The sequence below is a fragment of the Lingula anatina genome, chromosome 2 (assembly GCF_051362555.1).
Source record: "Lingula anatina isolate TDL-2025a chromosome 2, LinAna3.0, whole genome shotgun sequence".
NCBI classification, from domain to species: domain Eukaryota; kingdom Metazoa; phylum Brachiopoda; class Lingulata; order Lingulida; family Lingulidae; genus Lingula; species Lingula anatina.
In genome coordinates this window covers 31,222,159-31,246,586 of record NC_141768.1, presented here as the reverse complement: position 1 = coordinate 31,246,586, position 24,428 = coordinate 31,222,159, and the positions used below count along the sequence as shown (strand labels likewise).

The 24,428-nt window shown below is 37.7% G+C and overlaps 3 protein-coding genes across 4 annotated transcripts; all 3 read left to right on the top strand.

The window, feature by feature from the left end:
* The first annotated feature begins 1,127 nt into the window (after positions 1-1,127).
* LOC147763584 (zinc finger protein 862-like) lies at positions 1,128-5,836 on the top strand. 2 transcript variants are annotated; one of them, XM_087005060.1, is made up of 2 exons: positions 1,128-3,118; positions 3,583-4,916. In XM_087005060.1, the coding sequence occupies exon 2, from the start codon at positions 3,762-3,764 to the stop codon at positions 4,725-4,727; it is 966 nt and encodes a 321-aa protein (XP_086861186.1). In that variant the 5' UTR covers positions 1,128-3,118; positions 3,583-3,761; the 3' UTR covers positions 4,728-4,916. The 2 variants fall into 2 exon arrangements, with proteins under 2 accessions (XP_086861186.1, XP_086861188.1); XM_087005062.1 differs by having other exon boundaries at positions 1,129-3,118; positions 3,583-5,836.
* LOC106154078 (uncharacterized) lies at positions 5,463-9,392 on the top strand. The gene is made up of 4 exons (XM_013528315.2): positions 5,463-5,559; positions 5,797-5,864; positions 6,413-6,613; positions 6,766-9,392. Exons 2-4 carry the CDS (start codon positions 5,855-5,857, stop codon positions 7,917-7,919), a joined length of 1,365 nt encoding a protein of 454 aa, XP_013383769.1. The 5' UTR covers positions 5,463-5,559; positions 5,797-5,854; the 3' UTR covers positions 7,920-9,392.
* A 33-nt stretch (positions 9,393-9,425) lies between these two features.
* LOC147763583 (uncharacterized) lies at positions 9,426-24,315 on the top strand. Its single transcript, XM_087003394.1, has 22 exons — positions 9,426-9,479; positions 9,647-9,761; positions 10,370-10,579; positions 10,896-11,135; positions 11,376-11,563; positions 11,753-12,001; positions 12,461-12,554; positions 13,261-13,442; positions 13,709-13,948; positions 14,136-14,226; positions 14,498-14,677; positions 14,876-15,046; positions 15,315-15,728; positions 16,651-16,908; positions 17,155-17,277; positions 17,754-17,841; positions 18,114-18,217; positions 18,444-18,550; positions 18,810-18,964; positions 21,179-21,232; positions 21,586-21,708; positions 22,953-24,315. Exons 1-20 carry the CDS (start codon positions 9,426-9,428, stop codon positions 21,228-21,230), a joined length of 3,315 nt encoding a protein of 1,104 aa, XP_086859520.1. The 3' UTR covers positions 21,231-21,232; positions 21,586-21,708; positions 22,953-24,315.
* The last annotated feature ends 113 nt before the right edge of the window (positions 24,316-24,428 follow it).

Sequence of the window (24,428 nt, the reverse complement as noted above, 5' to 3'; positions counted from 1 at the left end):
GTTGTCTTGCCATGTAGCGGGCAGACATTGGTTGTCCTGCCAGCGTTCTCGCAGATTCGGCTGTCCTGTCATTCTGATGGCAGGTTCGGCTGACCTGCCATGAAACTGGCAGTCTACGTGGTCCTGCCATGTTCTGGCAGTCTCAGTTGTCTTGCCATGTAGCTGGCAGACATTGGTTGTCCTGCTAGCGTTCTCGCAGATTCGGCTGTCCTGTCATTGTGAAGGCAGGTTCGGCTGTCCTGCCATGAAACTGGCAGTCTCGGTTGTCCTGCCATGTTCTGGCAGTCTCAGTTGTCTTGCCGTGTAGCTGGCAGACATTGGTTGTCCTGCCAGCGTTCTCGCAGATTCAGCTGTCCTGTCATTCTGATGGCAGGTTCGGCTGTCCTGCTATGAAACTGGCAGTTTTGGTGGTCCTGCCATGTTCTGGCAGTCTCGGTCGTCCTGCCATCATTTTGGCAGACTTGGCTGTCCTGCCATTAAGCTGCAGTGTTGGTTGCCTTTCCATTTTCTGGCAGTTTCAATTGTCTTCCCGTGCTTTGATAGACTTGATTGACCTGTGGTAAGGTTGTTTGTTCTGCCATGATACTGGCAGTCTCAGTTGTCCTGCCATGTTATTGGCAGTTAAGGTCATCCTGCCATGATGCTGGCAGTCCTGGTTGTCCTGCCATGACATTGGAAGTCATGGTAGTCCTGCCATGACACTGGCAGTCATTGTCGTTCTGCCATGACACTGGCAGTCCCGGTCGTCCTGCCATGACACTGGCAGTCTCGGTCGTCCTGCCATGACACTGGCAGTCTCGGTCGTCCTGCCATGACATTGGCAGTCTCGGTCGTCCTGCCATGACACTGGCAGTCTCGGTCGTCCTGCCATGACACTGGCAGTCTCGGTCGTCCTGCCATGACACTGGCAGTCTCGGTCGTCCTGCCATGACATTGGCAGTCTCGGTCGTCCTGCCATGACATTGGCAGTCTCGGTCGTCCTGCCATGACATTGGCAGTCCCGGTTGTCCTGCCATGACATTGGCAGTCTCGGTTGTCCTGCCATGACATTGGCAGTCTCGGTTGTCCTGCCATGACATTGGCAGTCCCGGTTGTCCTGCCATGACATTGGCAGTCTCGGTTGTCCTGCCATGACATTGGCAGTCCCGGTTGTCCTGCCATGACATTGGCAGTCCCGGTCGTCCTGCCATGACATTGGCAGTCCCGGTCGTCCTGCCATGACATTGGCAGTCCCGGTCGTCCTGCCATGACATTGGCAGTTTCGGTCGTCCTGCCATGACATTGGCAGTCTCGGTCGTTCTGCCATGTTCTGGCAGTCTGGGTCGTCCTGCCATGTTCTGGCAGTCTGGGTGGTCCTGTCATGTTCTGGCAGTCTCGGTGGTCCTGCCATGTTCTGGCAGTCTCGGTGGTCCTGTCATGTTCTGGCAGTCTCGGTGGTCCTGCCATGTTCTGGCAGTCTCGGTGGTCCTGTCATGTTCTGGCAGTCTCTGTGGTCCTGCCATGTTCTGGCAGTCTCGGTGGTCCTGCCATGTTCTGGCAGTCTTGATGGTCCTGCTATGTTCTGGCAGTCTCGGCTGCCCTGCAATGATGATGGCAGTATTTGTGGTTCTCCTATGAAGCCGTTAGTCTCGGCTGCCCTCCCTTGATGCTGTGTTAAGTCCAATCCTATTCTCATTATTATACATGTAACCTGTAGAAAATATCATACTTTAACATGGTCTGAACACTGTCATTTTAGCAGCTGACATACAAGTTTATGTTACATGCAAGAGCAACCAGTCTGCAACAATCACTCCTATGGAGGATTGTCTTGCAGAGTTTTCGAGTAATGGATGAAAGTGAACATGTTGGCTTTAAATGATACTAAGGTCGAGTTGATATGGTTTACATCTACCCTCGCCCAGGGCCGCAGTTATTGTTGTGGACATATTTGCTGAGGCGACCCTGTTATGTTTGGCCAGGAGGAAACAATTAATTCTGCACGCAGGCAGAAGGCTTTGTACTTGCTCTGCAGGACCTCAATGAGAGCTGGGCTTTGCGCCAATATGATTAACACTTGTTATGCAACCTGCCTTGTCTTGTCTGTCTGTTAAAGGGCTGTTTTATTGTCACAGATGAGAAATTCACTATCTTGATTACTGTCAAGGGGACTTTGCAGGGACTCGCTAAGTGACCATGCCTGAGTAGTTATGCAAACATTTACAAGCCATGTAATCATCCTTGAGATTTCAGTACAGGGTGACATCAGACCAAAATGATTGTCTACTTATCTAGAGACGTATCTGTGAATATCTGTGGAAAATCAATCTGTTGACCTCAGTGTTCATTCTAGGATGCGCCCTTGCGTCATTGGCGCAGAAAAAATTAGGTTGACGCAATTCCTAGAGTGAGCTGCGCCAACAAAATTCAAGAGAATTAACAGTGGCGCATTTTTGTGTTCTAAACGCGCCCTCCAATTCGGCAAATTCACGACCAAAGTTTGATTGTTTACTCGACATCTCTTGACATCAAGATCTTATGTTCGACGTAATGAAGATATTCTTTGCTCGTCGCAGTTTTTAACAAATATCTTAATTTATGCTGATGTCATGCTTTTTATGGAAATCAGTGGCGATCACCCCTCCTTTCTTGAATCCCTGATAGGCTGAGATTAATTGTCCATGTAAATCAATTGATCAACACGTACATTGTACATGATGGCGGAGAAGAAGCTAAGTGTTATTTTAAGTTTTTTTAAGAAAGTTGATCCCAAAGATCACCCTAAAACGGATCAGAATAGTAGCGACGGAGACAATGATCATACACAGCAGACATTTCCACCGGAGAAGAGAGCTAAAGTAGATGTATGTGCTGCTGTCATGACTTCTGATACCGTGTCAACTAGAAATGCAACTTGAAGGTCATACTTACAAGTGGCTTGTATAAGACAATAACGCAAACTTGATGTATTGCAGCTGATGTGTTGAAAAAAAGAAGGACAATATATTATTTCAAGGGACTAATAACTTTCGAACCAGTATCCTTGTGCACCATGAGACATCTAAAGACCACAAGCTTGCCATACAAGAAACGTCGGAATCAGCTCAAGCTAAACAGGCTTTTTGCAGAGCTTTAGAAGGTAAGATATTATTTTTTGTCAATATTTATTTGTAACACGGAGCATGAGCCAGCAAAGTGACACTAGTGTACGTTGTTGATTATCGTGACGGTCCCGGACCCACGTGTTGTAGTTATATTTGTGTAGGTTGAAGAACTCTCGAAAGTGCATTCTGGGATATCGCAATGCTGAACAACTATGTAAACAATGCGTTTGCTGCGTAGCATTGACACAGGGCGTTACGCTCATGTTTTTTCCCTGAACATTATTTTTTGTATATATATAGATAAAATTTTCACATTCATTTTTCATAATTTTAGTGTGTCGAGAGATTTGGTCTCTGTTCATGGTGATTAAGGGAAAAATAAAGTAAGGGATTGTGTGCTGGAGTAATGTTTGCAGGTACCTTCAACACTATTTAACATTTTATGCAGGTTATAATGTCCAAATTCAAATTTAAAGTAACGTTTATAAAACATTTTTAGGTAAAGATGGAGCAATCATGACATCAATGAAGTCCGTGTACTGGCTAGTTCAAGAGGGCATAGCAATTTGAAAGTTTGGAAGCCTAATAGAGTTGCTACAGCACCTGGATTGCCCCAACCTTTCATACTTAGACCAAGGAGACAATGCAAAGTATAATTCTGATACAGCAGGGTGGGATATGGTTGTTGCTATTGCTGCCACAGTTGAGGAAGACTTGCTTCAGAAAATGAAGTCTTCACCATTTCTAACAATACTAGCAGACGAGAGCACTGATATAACAGTAACAAAAAAGTTGGTTATATGTGTCAGACTTTTAGATGATAACTTTGTTCCTTCTACCCACTTTGTAGCCGACATAAATGTCACAGATGGCAAGGGTGCCACAGTTGCAGCAGCTATCAAAGACTATCTTAAATCAAAGGAGATCCCCTTAAGTAAGATATATGGTTTTGGTTCTGATGGTGCAGCGAGCATGACCAGCATGGGAAATGGAGTTGCAGGCAGACTGCTTGCTGAAAATCCTGCGATGGTTCACATACACTGTATTGCCCACAGATTGGCTTTATGTACTAGCCAGGCAGCAAATGCTATAGACTATATGAAGGACTATCAATCAACTATTACCAGTATATTTTATTACTTTAAAGCATCATCTGTCAGGGTAAACAGAATCACAGCTATTCAGGAGCTGCTGGATGAACCTATTTTAAAGTGCAATGAAGTCCATGAGGTTCGATGGTTGCCCTACTACAAAGCAATAAAAACAATTTACAGGACTTATGGGTCATTAGTGTCCTATATGTCTGAAATGGGGGCAAGTGATGCCAAGGCAAAAGGTTTTGCAAAGAAACTTTCACAATTCAGTTTTGTTTTTGTCACCCATATGCTTTTGTCCATCCTCAGCATTGTCACAGAGCTATGTTTACTCTTCCAAAAGAAAGATCTTGACCCAGCCTTGGTGGATGTTAATGTGAAGCATGCATTGAGAGAACTGCAAAAGCACAGGGACCATGCCACAAGTAGTGAAGGGTTGTCTCAGAGATGCCTATCGTTACGATTTGGCCGTATTTTGTACGGATTTGACAATAAAATACGATGTTACGGAAGAATAGTTTTGAAGTACGTTTTATTGGGGTATATTTAATATAACCATTGATTGAATTGTTTGTTTTTGTTTATACCGTAGTAAGTAGAGTCCACAATACAAATAGCGGAAGTGTCGTATCTAACTATCCAATCATGTCTAGTGTAAGTAACCTATGTAGGGACTGACGCATGCGTATTGAAAAGATCACCAGTTTCGTTTCATTCTGCTACACACGTGTTGTCAGAAATGGCGGAGAAGCGTAAAGGCGAAGAAAATGACAAAAGCGCGAAGAAACGGAGCCAAAACTTTATCCCCAGCTACACATTACAGTGGCCTTGCTTAAAGGCAAGCAAACAAGGCAGTTGTCATACGTATTGCGAAGTGTGCCGCGTGGACATTTCCATCGCGCACGGTGGCCGGGATGACTGCCGCCGACATGTGCAGTCGAAGAAACACGCTGAATATGCCAAGTTGGCGAAGGCCGCAGTCAGCTCAAACATGAGCAAGTTCTTACAAAAGACGACTCAACTGAAATATAATGTGATTGATGCGGAGGTTGCCTTCGTCGATCTCTGTGTGGAACAAAATCTCCCATTTTCAATTATGGACAAAATAACAGCCATATGTAAAACCAAGTTCAGTGACTCTGAAATCGCCAAATCGTTTGCATGCGGGCGCTCAAAAACAACGGCAATTGTACAGAAAAATGCCCAGCATACCCAGAAACGTTTGATCGACATAATCAAAGACAACCCTTTTACCATATCGACAGATGGTAGCAACGATACGGAGAAACTATTCCCTCTTGTGATTAGATGCGTCGATCCACAAACTTCTGAGGTCAGATCAGACGTGCTGAGTGTGCCGACTTGTAAAGGATCAGCAACAGGTAAAGCTGAAATTTTTATATGAAATAATAATATTTTATTGCAATACATGTGAATATACAAACACACACACGCACATTAGTAGTGAATGGAATTTTAAAACTTCGCTAATAATATATTACAATTACTTTTTGTGGGGAATATATGCATGTATTTTATTCATATACTAACACTTTCAACCCAGTCAAGTTTGTTCATCAATTGTGAAGAGAATATATTTTCTTTTGTTTTGTTTTCAGAGATTGTTCATGTTCAGTTTTTTTTTTAACAATCGTTCTGCCTGCTGACTGATCATTGATGCATGATGGTGTGTATTTTTTATTTTGTTTTTTATTTTCTTATTCAATATGATTTCATAGTAGCATTATTTGTTGAGATTAAGTTAAAATATTAAAGGGACACAAAATAGGATTTTGATCGCAATGTAAAGACATGAATCGCTTCTTGTTGAACTTACATGAGTACAATAAAAACGTTTAAAACATAAATTCAAAGATAGATGGCCTTAAACAATATCGCAAAACAGCTATATTCACCGTCCCCTATTCAGCCTATGTAGTCAGCCATCAAGACAAACCCGCGCTTAAGCACAGGTTTGGATATTTCACCTTTTTCCAAAATTGTTACATAAGTATGGCGAGTGTTAGAAAAGGATGATAAAAGGTGGAAAAATGCCGTTTACCTTGGGAAAATTCGTTTGATGTTAGTGTTGGCGGGAGAATCCTCTTTTGTGTCCCTTTAACTGCTTTAGTTTATAATACTTTTATTAAAACCAATGCAAATGTTATGATTCTGTGTTGCATTATGAGTTACTTGTAAATCACATTGATTTTTATATTTTTGTTGTTATTGTAGGGAAGGCCATATTTGATCTGATTGACAAAGTGTTTCAAGATGAACACATTCCCTGGACAAATTGTATAGCACTAGGGTCTGATAATGCCAATGTGATGGTCGGGAAGAAGAATGGAGTGTATGGACATATGCTTACAGTTCACCCTTCCATTTATCTGTCTGGCTGCGCGTGTCATCTGATTCACCATGCAGCTGAAAATGGTATTTGAATTCATTATTGAAATAAGCAAAAATGTCTTTGAAAATGTATTTTAATTTGAATTTAAATATTGTTTGATTATATGGTATCAGTATTGTTTTATTCAATATTCATTGAGTTTGTCCTAACAAATGTTATTCAATGTTATTTGCAGCTGCTCATTGCCTTCCATTCAGCATTGATCAGATTCTTGTGGATGTCTACTATTACCTAGACAAGAGTTCACTACGAAAATCTTCGCTCAAAGCAATGCAGGTGCTTCACGAGCTAAAAGATGCTGACATGCTGAAACATGTGTGCACCCGCTGGTTAAGTGTTTCAAGATGCCTTAACAGAGTTCTTGAGAACTGGGATCCGCTTCTCCAATTCATTAGAGAGGAAAGTTCTTCAACAAGCTCAAAGCAAGCTGATCGTCTTGACCGAATGAAGGCATTCTTCAAGTCACCAACAAACAGATTGTATTGTTTATTTTTGAAGCATGCCATAGCTGTTTTTGATAAATATAACACAGAGCTGCAGTGTGCTGAACCAAAGATCCATGTTCTGCGTAGACGCCTGCACAGTCTGCTCAAAGAACTCTTAGTAATGTTCGTCAAACCGTCAGCTATGATTTACAAGGGTGTCCTTGATGTGCAGTTCACTGTATCCAGCAACATTAAGGCTGAAAATGATCTGCTCATTGGAGATGAGGCAAAAGCATTTCTTTCTCAGAAGAAAGACAACCACCTGAGGGATAAGCGAATTCAGGAATTCCACAAGAATGTGAAATCATTCTTCTCAACAGCCTGTTCATACATTAAACAGAAGCTGCCTCTTTCATGTGAATTGCTGAAACATGCAGAAGTCACAGACATGCAGCGGCAGACTGAAAGCTATCAGTCATCAGTACAGTTCTTTCTGAAGAAGTTCCCATGCCTGATACCAGAAGAGGAGAGAGGGAAACTGGAAAGCGAGTTTGCTCTATATCAGGTAACTGACATCAGGGATATCAAGAAGGATCGGCTGGATGAAGCATGGGCAGAAATGGGACAGATGAAAGATGAGAATGGTGTGCAGATGTTTCAAGTTCTGCCCAAGTTCATGTTAAGGATCCTAACCATCCCACACTCCAGTGCACACTGTGAAAGAGTTTTCAGCATGGTCAGAAAAACTCACACTGCATTCAGGCCTAACATGAGCTCTCAAACCCTGGAGGCTATTTTGATAAACAAATCAAGATCAGGGAATGCTGGGGCCAGGAGTTACACCAGGAAACAACTAGATAGCCTTAAATCCTGTTATGTTGAATCACTCAGTAAGCATGTGTAGAGAAATAAACAATAGGGAAACCTCTAGGAGTGTGATCATGCTTTAGTTTTAGAAACTAGTGCATCATACAGTTGCTAGCACAGGACAATTTAATTTCTACACATTTAGACTTTGCAAATATTTCATTCTATGAATTGTCTTGTAGAAAATCTTTAACTTAATTTTCTATAGTAAATCATTAGTACCACCAGCGTGTACGCTGGCGGTACTCATGGTTTTAGTCCCGACCCGTCTCGTACAGCTCCGCCGGCTCCGCCGGCTCCTGCGGCTCCTGCGGCTCCGCAGGATGACGTGGGATACGAGTCACCGTTACCGCTTCTCCTCCTAGACCGCAAGGACCTGTGTCCCCATCTCTTGGATTTAGGTCACATATAATCTCAACTTGAACCCCCAGGTTTTTTTGTCTCAGTTGGTGCATTGACCTGGGCGTGACGCTCGTTGAAATGCACCCTTGTCAAAAATTTTGAAAATTCAATGCTAAATATCTCCCAAACCGATGGAATTATGGGAAAAATTACAACAGATGGCTGACCAAAAGTCATATGTGAGGATTTCAAATATGCCCTTGGATTTGACCTTTGACCTTTATTTCAAGGTCAAACAGGCCAAAATTTTCTAAAAATGGGAATTTTTTGCGAGAAAATTTTTATTTCAGCCGATATTTAGAAACGAAACATATCTTTCCTATAATATTATGGGCAGGTGTTACCCTTAGGGTAATCTTTCATTTTCGTGAGTTTGGGGTCAATCGGTGCATTTTCATGGTAGTAGCGGCCATTAGATGCCGAAACTGAAAATTCTCTCTAATTCTGGAACCGTTAATGCTAGAGACCTCTTGTTTTTTGCATTTTGTAGAACTTGTCAAGGGCAGCACTGGGGGTGGTGTCCATTTTTTTTGTTTTTGATACGGCTTAGGCATTGCACTAATCAAAAAGTTCAACATCCAAAATTCAGTAGTGAAAATAAAATGTGAATTACTCAAAAATTAGCAGAGATAAGCCCTTAGTTACTATTGAACTTGAATAGGAAGTCATATACTGATAATCTAACTGTGACCTTGAAATTGACCTTTGACCTACTTTTCACCATGAACTGAACTTTGCAAAAATTATCTCCCTTATATCTCGAAAACTGGCAGAGATACACCCATAGTTACTATTGAACCTGAACAGGAAGTCATATACTGGCAATCTAACTGTGACCTTGAAATTAACCTTTGACCTACTTTTTATGATGAACTATACTTTGCATGTTTTCTGGCCTCTTTATCTCCAAAATTAGCAAGGAGATACCCATAGTTACTATTTAACTTGAATAGGAAATCATATACCATGAACTGACCTTTGCATATTTTCTTGCCCCTCATATCTTCAAAACTAGCAGAGATATGCTCAGTGTTGCCCTTACGTTTTCTCTTTTGTCAGCATATATGCAACACTGATAACACATTTCAAGGAAAACCAATAGGCCTATTGTCTAGTTTCATTGGTCTTTGTTTTTAGCCCAATGGAGCTAGAGCACGAGTTATTACTGTTACCTCTTAAAAATGTCAAGTTTCAGGTATGATGCTGAAAATTATAATTATGTATCTTTACTCAAAGTCCATGATGTAGTATATATTTATAGTAATATAGATTTATTGCTTTATTTACTTTGTGAATGTTTGTCAGACTAAATCAAATCCTCAAAGTCACATATGAAGAATGATACATGCACTGTCACCATAGAATTTAAATTATGCCATATTCTTCAAATTTCAGATTGTTTTTGAAGCTCAGAGGGGAAATGATCATGAGTCTGATTATGCCATAGATGATGTGAACATTTTAACCCAGATGAACTGTAAGTATATATAAAAAATAAAGAATTCCATAGATATTTTGACATAAAAATCTTTGAAAAAATAATTGAAACTTGAAAGTACAATGATACTAGTGTCTGAAAATATTAGAAATGGTAGATTAGAATGTTACAAAAAGTGAGGGATTTGAAAATCTGAAATTATTACTGGTCAGAGGAGGCATTAAGTTGCTTGATATAACTCTGTAGTGAAACAAAATAGTGCCCAAAAATTAACATAAATCTTTTCTGCTATGGTTTCATCTTCTTTTTCAGAGATTTCATAAATGTTGCATTCCATTCAGTCTTTTAATATTGATACATGTAATATCTCTTGCAGATTGCATTGGGTATATATTTTAATTAAGAGAAGCTCAATGATTGTCATATTCTTGCATCACAACATAGAGAAAAAAGCAAAAATATTTTTAAAAACTATACTAAAGATACAACAAATGTAAATAATCTAGTACATATTAATTTCAATCAAATTAAATGTATTTATAACACAAATTGCAACATTTTCGAAGCATATTTTGTGGTGATGATGCTGTACAGTACTTAGGATACAGTTTAAAGTACAATATGCACTGTTATAGACTTAATTTCAGGTGAAAACCTTGCTTTTGGAAAAGAGGCGTATGCTGGTAGCACAAATGCAGTTTCACCATATCAAGTTTTAGACGGAAACCAAGATCCGATTTATTCACATAAATCCTGCTGGGAATCTAATGCTATGACAGATCCTTGGTTTGTAGTAGATCTTCAGAGATACACCTTTATTACCACTGTAACTATTACAGGGAGAGGGGACTGCTGCAGTAAGTTGAACTATGCACATACCAATTTGCTTAAAAGGAAAGCAAAGCATGATTTTGAATATGTTGCAAGGATCCCTTTTTTTAGAACATGTAAAACATTAAAGGTTTTGAGAATTCAAATTGTGATCTTAGACTATTAAAAATATTGAAAAATATTTGGACCTGCTGGTAGGGTTACAAATATTATTACTGATTTAACACTCCATCACCCTAAAAATTATTATTATTATTATTATTATTATTATTATTATTATTATTATTATTATTATTATGTCATGAACTCATATAGTATCTCACCTGACAAAAACTGTTCCAGATGACCGTCTTCATGACTTCGTAATATCTGTGAGTGATGAGTTTGACATCGACAGAGGACATGACTCTAGTACTTGGATCTGGTGTTCTAACTATACTGGAACATGGCCTGCAGGGGGAGCCACTGACACTTTTAACTGTGCCAGTCCACTAGCGGGCAGATATGTCTCCATTCAGATAGAAGGAAACAACGAAATTATGAATCTGTGTGAAATACAAGTGAAAGGAGATGATAATAGTGGTAAAGAATTCAGTCTGTTTAGATATTAGTATGGAATAATAATAATAGCACGTAAACTTAAGGTTTTGATTTACAAAAGTTTTTCCATTAGAAATATTATAATAATCGATGCTTGTCGGTAAATCACCTTTTCACTGTACTACGAGGTAGGATGGGAAATTGTTTTTTTTTTTTTTATTTTGAATACATTTGATTGCTTTATTTTATTGTTGTCTAACATCTCTGCCCCACCATCTGCAGGTCTACCATACGAAACCAGCTGTGACTTTGAGAACTCCACCATTTGCAACTTTAATCAGCTCACATCAGATCAGTTTGACTGGACTTTGAAGAGCGGATCCACTCCTACTGCAAGCACTGGACCTTCTGCTGACCCTATAACAAAAGAAGGCATAGGACATTACTTGTATATTGAAGTAGATGGTCAAGTATGTAGATTGTACCAAATTTATTATGCATTAATATGAGATAAAAAATTTCTTAGAAAATCTAGATGTTGGCTGCGTTTCTAGTCTGGAACTGGCATCGATTTGCTTCATGTAATACAAGTTAGGAGAAAATTCTACAATATAGCTGATTTATTAAAGATACATAATATGTACTAATCCAACTTTTAGTCAAATGGTGCCATAGCTGCTTTGGAGACTCCAGATCTTGAGGTTCATCAGTGTGGATTAGTGACTTTGAGATTCTGGGCACACATCTATGGTGGTGATGTCAATGCACTGACTGTAATATTACTTGAAAAAGAATCTGGGCAGTCGACTTTCAACCGGAATATGAAACTTTTCCATCTAAATGAGGTCCAGAATGCATGGAAGGAATATACATGGATCCTACAACCATCTGGAATTATTCATTTTAAAGTATGTTTGTCTGCCTGTCTGTCTTGTATTTCCATCTGTATGTCTCTCTGTCTGGAAACTTGTTTGTCTGGCTAATGTTTGTCAAATATATATGTTCCAGAATCCATTTGATCTCCTGTCCATATCCATTTAATTTTTTTTTTTTTTGTAAACTTTCACAGCCTTAGTGCTTTTGCAAATAGAGTGATCCTATTTATGAAACAAAACAAAATAGTTAAGAAACTGACTGAAATTAAATTTTTCTTATTTGCTTATATAGATATTCTAAACCTTCATATTATTAAAAACAAGCAAAATATTTTTTCATCCCCTTGAATGTGTATATATTTCTTTCATTGCTTGATACATGTATATAGAACAATGTTTTATGTTCCCTCCTGATTAGATACCAAACTTCTTGTAAATTAATTGTATTACAATAGGTTCATGTAAAACTAAACATACACATTCTTTTTGTAGATTCAGTTTAATGGTATTGCTGGATCTGGAACTGGTGGAGATATAGCTATTGATGGTATCAGAGTGATTCAGGTGCCTGGCAACTGTATAGAAGGTATGCTAAAGTACAGCATATTGTAATTTTCTTGCTGTGTTTGTGTGTGTACTGAGTAAAGTTGTTAGAGCCTTTAATTAGTTTATTTAAATGTGTTCCTTAATATTTTAGCTTAAATCTTTCTATGACCTATTTTTGTGCAGATTTTAAATTATCTTGATCCTCAAAGTGAAGGGGTGTTTAAACACCTGCATTGTTGCCTTAATTGCCACAAAACATGAAGCTGGACATGAATATGTATGTGGGGGCTGTGGCAATAGTTCGAAGGTTTAATAGTCCGAAGGTTCATTGGTCCGAATGTTCACTATAGATCCTTCGGACCAACGAACCCTTGATTAAAAAACTGATGATAATGCTACGATTTTTTGGACCAGTGAGCCTTTGGACTATTGAGATGCCCCCTGTATATGTATTTATTGGTATATATAGTCTTCCTTTATTGACAAAGATTATGTTTATGTGTTATATTTCAGTAATTTTTTAAAGATGATTGTCTGGCAATTATCAAAAGCCCAAACCATGAATAATAATAACTCACATAGTCTGAGGTTGAAAACAAATGAAGGCAAACCACTCTCTTGCCTTGGGAGGTCCAGATCAGTCACCTTGCACCTTTTGCATAAGCAAAGTGAATTCAAGGAAGTCATGCCTATCAGTGATCATGATCAGTTATTTTCACATCATCTTTTATGGTCTTTCATTTCAGTTGTGTCCACCCCAGCGTCCTTTCAATTTGACAGTGATAACTGTGGGTTCACACAAGATAAAGATGAAGAGTTGGAGTGGACTCTTTATAAGAGAGAAGCTCCAGGGAGGAGTAGCACTGGGCCACAGGCAGACCACACAGGGAATGATGGATTCTACTACCTGCTGGAACCCAGATATCAGGTACATGTACTACCTCTCTGGTAATGTATTTGCTGGGGATCTGAGGGGGGGGGGGGGGGGGGGGGGGGGGAGGGGCAGGCATAAGGGGGAGGGCAGCATAACATCTTTGAAAAACGTACCTCTGATGTGATGCATTCCTTCTCAAGTGATGATACAAGCTCTTAAATGATTTTATGTATTTTGAGACAATCATAATCATAAAAAAATAAAGTAAGTTAAAATTCTGTACTGGTTGGAATAAATATGTTAACAATTCAATTTGGCAGACTGCTTCTTCACAAGCCACAGCAAGGATAAGATCCCCATGGATAAACATTTCCCAGGAACACTGCCAGGCCACTGTAAGCTTTGAGTACTATGCATTTGGATCTCATTTGGTGACGTTCAATGTGAAATACCAGATAAATGGCAGCAGCCAGATATATACAGCATGGAGTCATGACGGCAGTAGTCAAGATCAGTGGAGACATGTGGATGTCCTCATAAACACTACGGAGAGGTTCCAAGTAAGAGAGCGATCAGATTAAACCAGCTTGATATGGTGAATTTTGACAATTAATAATTCACAATGTTGAAATTTTGTTATGGTGATGAAATTAATATATCGCGTCTATCAAATATCCTCCTTGGATCACGTGATTGGCATCAGAACATAGTGTAGATTGTTGTCACTAATATCTGTCTTGATTTCAGGTCATATTTGAAGGAATAAAAACATCAGGTGCCATGGTGGATGACAGCTCTATTGCTATTGATGATATAACAATAACAAATGCAGCCTGCGGTATGTTGGTTGTGAACAAAACATCTCAGGGGGAAAATATTTGGAGCATATATTTTTCTATTTACAGAACCAGTTTCTTTATACAAACCTGAAAACATTTCTGTTGATTTTTACTCCTGTCTCTTTTAATTCATTCCCCATAAGTTTCAACATTAGTAACAGAACTTAAAACATATATATATACGCATACTAGTTAAACTGAGAATGTTTAGCATCTTTGAAAAGACCTGTGTAATCGTTTAAAACAACTGGCAATTAATGCTCTTTTCAGGCTGCACACCTCCGCCCAATGGTACCATGGCCTCCTACAGCCCAGTGAAAACCCACTATAGGAACTCAGAGGAGGTTCAGTACACTTGTGATGCTGGTTATTCACAGAGTGCAGGGAATATAAGCTTTACCTGTGGAGTGACTGGACAGTGGACAGGAGGGGCACCATTGGAGTGTGACCGTAAGGGAAATATCTTAATTCTTATAGTTGAAACTGAAATTTTGTTTAGGAATAATTATCCCCTTTAAGTTAAACAAACATTTCCTAACAAGTTCTAAGTATTTCATGTATGTAAATGTTTAAGATATTATGATTTACAATATTTTATAACCTCCATAAGGGACATTATGTATGGAATATTTTGATGATATACTCTAGGATGTAGTGACCCCGGTGAGGGGGTAAATGCCACAAAAACAGTGGGGGGATATCAGATAGGAGGGGATGTCACATATGGTTGTTTCCAAGGCTACGATGTTGTCAATGGATCTCTAAGACTCACATGCCAGGCAAACTTTACTTGGGATGGATATCCACCAACATGTGCATGTATGTCAATCATTTAGAGACTTAAATTTGAGTGTCACCCTTTTTTTTTATCAGAACCTCGGAATTAAGAGAAACTATTCAAATAAGATGTATGAAATGGCAAAAACTGTTTTGATGATATGGTAAAAAAAAGCACTGTAGTGAACAAAATTCTCTTCTTGGTACATAGTTGTCCATAGTATTGCAGAGATATTTGTATATATGTTTTGCCTGGTAAGATTTAAGGCAACTGTTTATTGTAGTGAATTACATTTTTTTTTCTCTCCAGACCTGGCAGATAAAACACAATGCAGCAGTCCTTGGGGTTATGGGTACTGGGGCAACTGCTTTATCATCAATTCAACAGAAGTTTCTCCATCTGAAGCCAGAAGGAAATGTTTGGAAGATGGTGGCTACATAGCTGTGCCAGCAGACACTGGCATAAAGAGTCATCTTCAGAATGTCCTCTCCACATTACCACAGTACTCATCAATTTCAAAATGGCTGGTTGGCTTATATGATCCATATTCTTTAAATGTTTATCGCAGTGTTGATGGCTCCTTCGTAGATGTTACAGGTATCATGGATACCAATGAACCATCTGATGTTTGGAGCCAATTCATGGTTATGTCACAGGGTATTGGATATTTACTGCAGGATTTTAATGACTCAGCCTCCTCTTTTATCTGTCAAAAGAATTATGGTGAGTTTTTATGGAAAAAATAAGCAATCAGTTTATAATATTTAGATTAAACTTCATCAATTAAAAAAATATAGATTAAAACAAATAAAGATTTTTTTGATTTTACACACACACACGTACACACAGGGTTTAAAGGATATTGTCACCCTTTCCCCAAAACTCCTTATTTACTGCCTTACATACATTCTTTTTGTGTAATATATAATCTTCAGTGTTCAGTGACTAGATTAATTGACATTTACACATCTTACAGGCGACGTCATAGTTGTGATTTTGGGGTAAAAACTGAAAAATCAGTTTCTTAAATTTTTCTTTTACCTGAGCACTCATGGTCACCATTTCAATGCTGATTTAATGACACCATTTAGTACTCCAAACCCTGCCAGCAATTTTTCTTAAAAGTCTTAGTTCAGATTTTATCGTTGATAAAGCAAAATAATGCCCTTGTTAAATGAAAATCTGTAATTAGGGGCTCATAACTCCATAACAAAAACATTTGAACTTAAGTGATGCACAGGATTGTAACCTATACACTTGTGGTCAACTCTACCAATTTTAGTGATAAAATCTTGTTTCGAGATGAAGTTACGCCCCATACCGAGTGCTATCTCACCTCAAAATAGATATGTGTTAAATGGAAGATTAAATCTTTGAGTTGCCTATGCTTATACAATGCAATGAGAAATATAAATGCCAATATTTTATATTTTCAAGTATTTTTTTTTTAAATCAGCACAAAGATAGATGCATTACTGAATTATCAGATGCAGGAAAGGTCCTTAAATATCCTTAAAACTACATATCAAATTTACACAATATTAATCCTTTTGTCAAGATTTTACTTTGTTATATGCTCCTTGTCAGAATGACGCTACCATAAATATAGGTTTCGGATATTAATGCATTGTTCTTTATTTTCAAGGATACCTGGGATGCTACCAGAAACCAACAACCTCGAAAGCAGAAGTAACCAGTGATAAACACATGTCAGCATTACAGTGTATAGAGTACTGCCGGGGACTTGATTACCATATAGTTGCTGTGTCCCTCACTCACTGCTATTGTAGAACGAACTATAATGATTTAACAAAAGCAGATGAAATGATGTGTGAGCAGACATGCACTGGGAATTCCCTGGAAAACTGTGGTGGTGCCAATCATGCCCTTTTGTTTATAGGCCGTAAGTATTGATGGCAGATACCTTAAGTTTAAGAAGGATAAGAAGGAATTATTTTCCTTTGTTTATGTGGTAAAAAAAATGAAATGTGTCTAAATTTAACTCAACTGAACTGGTCACACTTATTTTTTAATCATTAATCATACTTAGGTGTTTTTCAAAGGAACAGGTAAACGACTAATTAACATTCATAAGATTATTCAGGTAGCAATATTATTGTATTGGTGTTATATTTTTTCATTACCCTAGCGATATATCACTTCCAAGCGTTATCTTGTGAATCTCTAAAAAGTCAAGGTGTGTTTCTACCTGGTAAATACTGGATACGCCCTGATGGGAAAGAGTTTTCTTTGAGGGTGGAATGCTTCATGGGTATGTGTGGAACATGATAATAACATGCTTGAAATATATTTTTTAACTTTGTGATGGCTGCCAACTGAATATAAAGTCTATATAACTTTGTTAAATGATATCATAATGTTTAGATTGGAGTATGTCATTTTAGAAATTATGTATTGGCCTAAATTTATCATCAGTATAATCTGTAAAGTCCCTTGCCCATACACACCTTTGGTCTAGTCTTAGGTAGATCTATCCAACTCTGTGGGGACTCTAGCTGAGTGCAATCAGCTTAACTGAATGACAGGCCTCCTGGCACTGAGAAGAATACAGAAATGCTGGTGATTATAGAACGTTGGAAAGAAGAGGAGGCATGTCACTCAGTTAAGCTGATTGCACTATTTAAGCAATCCCATAGAAATGTATTGGTCTATGTAGACCAATAGTGTGTATGTGAAAGGGGTCGAAGACAGACCTTGATTTTCCTAATTTACCTTTATTTGAATTAGAACCCTGCAGTGAGTCTCTGTTGTCATCCAGTCAAGTAGAAGTGTCATCAGAAGCAGCAGAAGCAAACTTTCAAAAACAAAACATACAGTAAGATTCGTTTACATATATCACACACACAAATATGCATGTGTGTGTGTGTTTTTCTTTTGTGTGTGTGTTTGTAGTAAATGCAAACATACATCTTCAGACTTAGCAGTGGAATCCCCACCCCCCTTTCTTTCTGGCTAAATCTTATTGCAAATCTAGAAATTAATTTTTTACATGTAGATCTTAATCAATTTCCTACAAATTGTATGGATTTTTTACAGAACATACATGGAAACGGGTTTTCATAAATGGTTTCTGATATACTTTTCCAGTCTTTATGATGAAGGTGCATGGGCTCCAAATACTTCTGATAGTGCCCCCTGGGTCAAGCTCACCTTTAATACCAGGCGTATTGTAACTGGGATTGTCACACAAGGTAGGGTAACAGTAATGTGTTTTTGATAACTGGTATTAAGTTGATTAACTTTTGTGCTGTTGGTGAGACAATTTCGGAAGGGTAGTTTGTGCTTTAATTTGAGGAAGTGAGGATGAGAGAGAGAGAGAGAGAGAGAGAGAGCAGGAGGTAAGGATGGGAGGACGGGATAGTGGAGAGGAGATGAGATGCATAGAAAGCTAAAAACATAAATTTTCTCTGCTCTTAGGGGGTTATACCACACAGTCCACTTCAACAAACTGGATAACGCAGTACAGAGTTACCTACAATGATGAAAAGGGGTGGCACAACTATTCTTCCAATGGAACTCTGGAGGTATGGAGAGACATGTAACAATGACATTTGTACTTTTATAACATCTATTCTGAGACTCATAAAAAATGTATATATTGCCATATAAGTTTGTGTTGTTTTTGAAAGCTACTATAGTTACCTTGTTAAGTGTGTGTGTGTTTTCACGAAATTACAGTGCATAAGTGTATATCTGAAATATATTACAGTGTCTGGGTATCTTACTGTTGAACATTAAGAACAACTGATTTGCATATTCCTCACCTTGAGTAAAATATTTCAGCTGTCCGGAAACACTGATTGGAATGGGCTGGTTACACAGTATATGCACCCACCATTCATAGCAGATGCCATAAGTATACATCTTCTGGCCTGGAATGGGAGACCTGAATTGCGCTTAGAAGTACTTGGATGCTCCGTTCAGTCAATGGATGGTAGGTTTTTAATTTGTGCTTTTCATATACTAATACCTTTTTTGTATAAAAGGTCTAGTAATATTGTAAGTGCCATATTTAGTACCACCAGCGTGTACGCTGGCGGTACTCATGATTTTAGTCCCGACCGTCTCGTACGGCTCTGCCGGCTCCTGCGGCTCCGCGTACTGGCGCTGGATACAAGTCACCATTACTGCTTCTCCTCCTAGACTGCAAGGACCCATGTACCCATCTCTTGGATTTAGGTCACATATAATCTCAACTTGAACCCCCTGTTCTTTTTGTCTCAGTCAGTGCATTGGTCTGGGCATGACGCTCGTTGAAACACACCCTTGTCAAAATTTTTGAAAATTCAATGCCAAATATCTCCCAAATCGAAGAAATTATGGGAAAAATTACTACAGAAGTCTGACCGAAAGTCATATGTGAAGATTCCAAATATGCCCTTGGATTTGACTTTAGACTTTATTTCGAGGTCAACCTGGCCAAGATTTTCTAAAAATCTTAATTTTTTTTGCGAAAATTTTTTTATTTCTGCTGATTTTCAGAAACTACACAGATCTAACCTATAATATTATGGGTAGTTGTTACCCTTTGGGTCATCTTTCATCTTTTTGAGTTTGGGGTCAATCGGTGCATTTTCATCGGAGTAGCGGCCATTAGATGCGAAACAGAAAACTTTCTGTAATTCTGGAACCGTTAATGCTAGAGACCTCTTGTGTTTTGCATTTTGTAGAGCTTATCAAGTGCAACACAGAAAGTGGTGCCCATTTTTCCTTTTTCAATTCGGCTTAGGCGTTGCATTATATCAAAAAGTTCAATATCAGATATTCAGTGTTTTTTTAGCACAGATATGCCCATAGTTACTATTGAACTTGAATAGGAAATCGTATACTGGTAATCTGACTGTGACCTTGAAATTGACCTTTTACCTACTTTTCATGATGAACTGCACTTTGCAAGTTTTCTGATCTTTATATCTCCAAAACTGGCAAAGATTCGCCCATAGCTACTATTGAACTTGAATAGGAAGTCATAAACTGGCAATTTTATGTGATCCTGAATTTGACCTTTGACCTAATTTTCACCATGAACTAAACTTTGCAAATTTTCCAGACCTTATATCTCTAAAACTATCAGAGATACGCCCATAGTTACTGTTGAACTTGAGTAGGAAGTCATATACTGGCAATCTTACTGTGACCTTGAAATTGACCTTTGACCTACTTTTCACCATGAATTGAACCTGGTAAATTTTGTCACCCTTATATCTCGGAAAACTGACAGAGGTAGGCTCATAGTTGCTATTGAACTTAAGTAGGAAAGCATATACTGGCAATCTGACTGTGGCCTTGAAATTGACCTTTGACTTACTTTTTATGACCTTCTTTTTCACCATGAACTAAACTTTGCATATTTTCTTGCCCCTCATATCTTCAAAACTAGCAGAGATATACCCAGTGTTGCCTCTTGGTTTTCTTTTTTATCAGCAAATATGCAACACTGATAATACATTTCGAGGAAAACAAATAGGCCTTTTGTCTAGAAAATCACCGGAATGATCAATGAGAGGAAAATACAGGTCAATTCGAAAATTGATAGGACCATTTTTACAGTTTTATATATATATATATATATATATATATATATATATATATATATATATATATATATATATATATATATATATTGCATATTTTGAGAATTCTAGTTTATTGCATTTTATAGAGCTTGTCAAGCACAAGACTGGTAGTGGTGTCCCTTTTTTTTTTCGGTTTTCCATACAAATGAGCTTACTCCAGCTGGTGGTACAATATCCAGAGGCGGTATCGCCTCTCTGATCCTCTAGTTTATCTTAAAAAAGTTACCAATTGATAAACGAAGTGACAGGTTGGACGAACTATAATTAAAGCTGTGGTTTTATTAACAACTTTTTACAGTGAATGTGTAATTTGTTAAATCATACAATGAATTTAATCTGTGAATAATAAAATTGTGTATCAATAAATTCTGATGAAATAAATAATGGTTATCCTAAACTTTTTACCATTTCATTCATTGTTTTTTCATAAATAAGGAAAAATAAAAAAATAAGGTAGTGCTTAATAACATTTAATGATTTAAATAAGGTGTTGATTAATTGGATTTGTGTTACTGAAAGTTATTAGAAAATACTGAAAATTTTACCAAAAGTCCTGATTTTAACATTTTTAGGTAGGCATCTCTGTTGTCTGGTAAACCTGGCAGCTACATCGAGGAATTTCTCCTGAAGGTGGGAACAGGTCAACGTAAATTCTTCAGGGACCACCTTCTGACTTGTTGTCCTAATTATGAAAAACAATGCAAGGCAATTCAGTGTCAATTTATTGACAATCTCATTAACAACATAAATGCCAGATTTCCCCAGGAACACTTGGATATGGTAACAGCATTTGGGTATTTGAGCATGAGACCACTAAGCTTTTTGTCTGAGTCAGAAAGAGAAAATTGGGGTGAAGTCCCTATACAGAAACTTGCTAGCCATTATGGTAACATTATTGAACATCATGGGTCCAGATCAGTGCCAATAATAATTGAAAAACAAGGTATGAGTGAATGGTCTAAACTCAAAGAATTGGTTTTCAGAATGGGGTATGCAAGAGATGCCACCTGCAAACTGTGGAGCATTATCAAAACACACCATAGTGAAGACTTTCCCAATTTGTTGAAGCTGGCTGCAATCTCCCTCATCCTTCCGATACATTCTTTGTAGGTATCAAAAAAGGGACAGATTCTCTTAGTGATTTTTATGTTTGTGATATCATTCAATCTGGTAGCTTTTTATGTGCTATCTCAACCTTATATAATTAATTAAATTTCATGGTTTTTTTTATAAATTGAAGCCAAAAATGGTTTTAAAATCTTGTTTTAGTAAGATTTTGGTTATTGGTGAAAGAATCATCAACATATTTCAGTGTAATCTTATATTTGTAAACAAAATTTCGAGCATGAAGTCTCTTATTTTAGAAAGTTGGGATAACCTATTGAATGTGAACCTGCAAGTCAAAATATTATTTTTATGATATAAAGTATTTTTCATCTCTGAATATTAAAACCACAGCAGTAAAACACGTGTTACATATTATTATTTAAAGATTTGAAAAAGGGCCCACTTCAAAATGTAATGACCCACTTCTTTTTATGATAGGGGCCCTTTGTCCCATATTGAAACATTCCTAGAATGAATACTGTGCCCTGGTAGAGGGTAGTTTACATCAAGGTTCAAAGCAAATAGGAAAAATGCAGCAAATGCCAACATTTGCATAGATGTTCTTATAAAACCATCTAGTTCTGTAAAAGATCTGGTAGTTACCCTCAATGAAAATGGCACTGTGTGGGGAAGCATGTATCTGAATGTGTAAATCAGCATCTTATGCACATTGGAAAAGTAAGAAAAGTGTTTTATAACAGAACCACTGAAAAATTAGTAAATACATTAAAAAAAATCATCAAGATAAGATTACTGCAAGTCTCCTCTTTGGTACATGTGACTATCAGATTAAAAAAAATTAATTACAAGTTATTCAAAACTCGGCTGCAAAACTGGTTTGTCAAATAAAGTGCAATAGTGCACATCATATAACTCCTATTCTGAAAGGATTACAATGGCTGCCATTGAAGCCATCCAGCTAGCAGTCTCAGTTGTCCCGCTATGTTCTGGAAGTTTCAGTTGTCCTGCCATGATGCTGGCAGTCACACTTGTCTTGCCATGTTTTGGCCGTCTCTGTTGTCCTGCCATGCTGCTTGCAGCCTTGGTTATCCTGTGATGCTCAAATTAGAAAACCAGTTCTATAGGATTATCTTTTTTTCATTAAATTTATAATATTTTTGAAATATTTTCATTTTTCTTATTCTGGCATTTTCAAAGTGTGTACTTGAACTCTCAATAGCCTGAACCTTTTGGTTGTTTCACATTTTATTAAAATCAGTTTTATCTGTTGTGCATTTTTCAGGGAGTGGTTACAAGGCAGCAAGAGAACTGGTATAGACCTGTCATTCAGGATTAATTAGTGATTCATGTCATCCAGTGATTCATGTCTACATGTAGATGTCTTACCAGTACACCTGTGGCAGAGTATCCCAGAATGGACTTTTTTCTGACAAAAAGGGCAGTTCTTTCGAACCCCTGAACCCCCCTGGCTACAGGCCTGCTACCTGACAGCAGCAGCCAGCAAACAAAGCCACGTGTTATCCTTTCCACCTAACTTAACTGCAGGCAATCCGTCAATAGAGAGTGCAGTGAAAAAATTACAAATGGTTTTAAATTAATATTTAATATGTAGTATGCATTTTCAACTGAGAACAAAATTATTAAAGGCATTTCTTCATCTGAATCATAAATGGTACCAGACAGTACCAGAAGCGATATACTGTTTATACTATACTGTTAATATTCCTGTTTACATTCCTCCAATGAAATGTAGATTATGTATTTGTAAAAAAACACATCAACTTATTAGCTCTTGGTAGTTTTCATGCAGCCTGGTTTTGATTGAAATAAAATTTTCCTCATGTACTCTTAAATATGAATCTGTACTTAAGTGTGAAACTGAGTGATCCTGATGGCCACAGTGTACAGCTCTTCATATCTTTTGTGATCGTATGTGGGCAGTTTGCCTCTATGACATATACTAGTATATATATATGAACAATGAACAGTTCACTTAATATTGTGATGCTCATATAGACCAATATATATCTTGATCATAAAGTTTGTTTATTGTTTACATTGCATAATTTAGTCTTTTACAAAGCCTTTTTCTGTTTTTTTGTTTGTTTTTTTTTGCTTGCAGTAATGAATAAACTTAGAATAGTTATCATTGAAAGGAACATATTGATGGTTGTTTTCTTTGTCATTTCCTGGGTAAAGTATGAAATGGCAGTTTGCACTATTTAACACACATTGGTACTGTAGTGAAGATGTAGATGGCATCCTATTCAAATTGATTATTTTTTATACCACTTGGGTACAGTCTTCTGTTGAGCATTTTTGTAATTCGAGTGTTTAGAAACACTTCTGTGGATTTTTAGTTGATTTCTCTTTAACAATCTCCAAACAGTGAAGGGAAACATGGAAGGAAGCAATTATTGCAAGTATTTTTTGTTTGAAATGAAATGCAGTTTTAGTATAGCCCGGGAGCCAGTGGCTCATATGACAGTTACTTAGGAAAATATTAGATTTGGCCTTGTTTTCAAAAAGGGAGCGGATAGCTCTAAGAAAAAATGGTGGGAGAAGAAGGCATTGAGACAGGTAAGATGTACATATGTTTATACAATGACCAGTTGATTTATATACTAATAAATTCAAAAAGACGATACAGCATATGCTTCAGTTACATCTTATACCCCAAAGGAATGTTCGTGTATCAATTTCACTGAGTATTTTCTGAAGTTACATTCGTCTTCCAAAATGGCTGCACACAAAGCGG

What these genes read in the sequence shown, in the direction of transcription:
- LOC147763584 (XM_087005060.1), top strand. Translation starts at nt 3,762, where the DNA reads ATGGTTGTTGCTATTGCTGCCACAGTTGAGGAAGACTTGCTTCAGAAA.
- LOC106154078 (XM_013528315.2), top strand. An exon ending in TCACCATGCAGCTGAAAATG is followed by an intron (nt 6,614 to 6,765) that starts GTATTTGAATTC and finishes TGTTATTTGCAG; the next exon opens with CTGCTCATTGCCTTCCATTC.
- LOC147763583 (XM_087003394.1), top strand. Translation starts at nt 9,426, where the DNA reads ATGGAGCTAGAGCACGAGTTATTACTGTTACCTCTTAAAAATGTCAAG. An exon ending in GAAAGGAGATGATAATAGTG is followed by an intron (nt 11,136 to 11,375) that starts GTAAAGAATTCA and finishes CACCATCTGCAG; the next exon opens with GTCTACCATACGAAACCAGC. An exon ending in TGCTGGAACCCAGATATCAG is followed by an intron (nt 13,443 to 13,708) that starts GTACATGTACTA and finishes TCAATTTGGCAG; the next exon opens with ACTGCTTCTTCACAAGCCAC.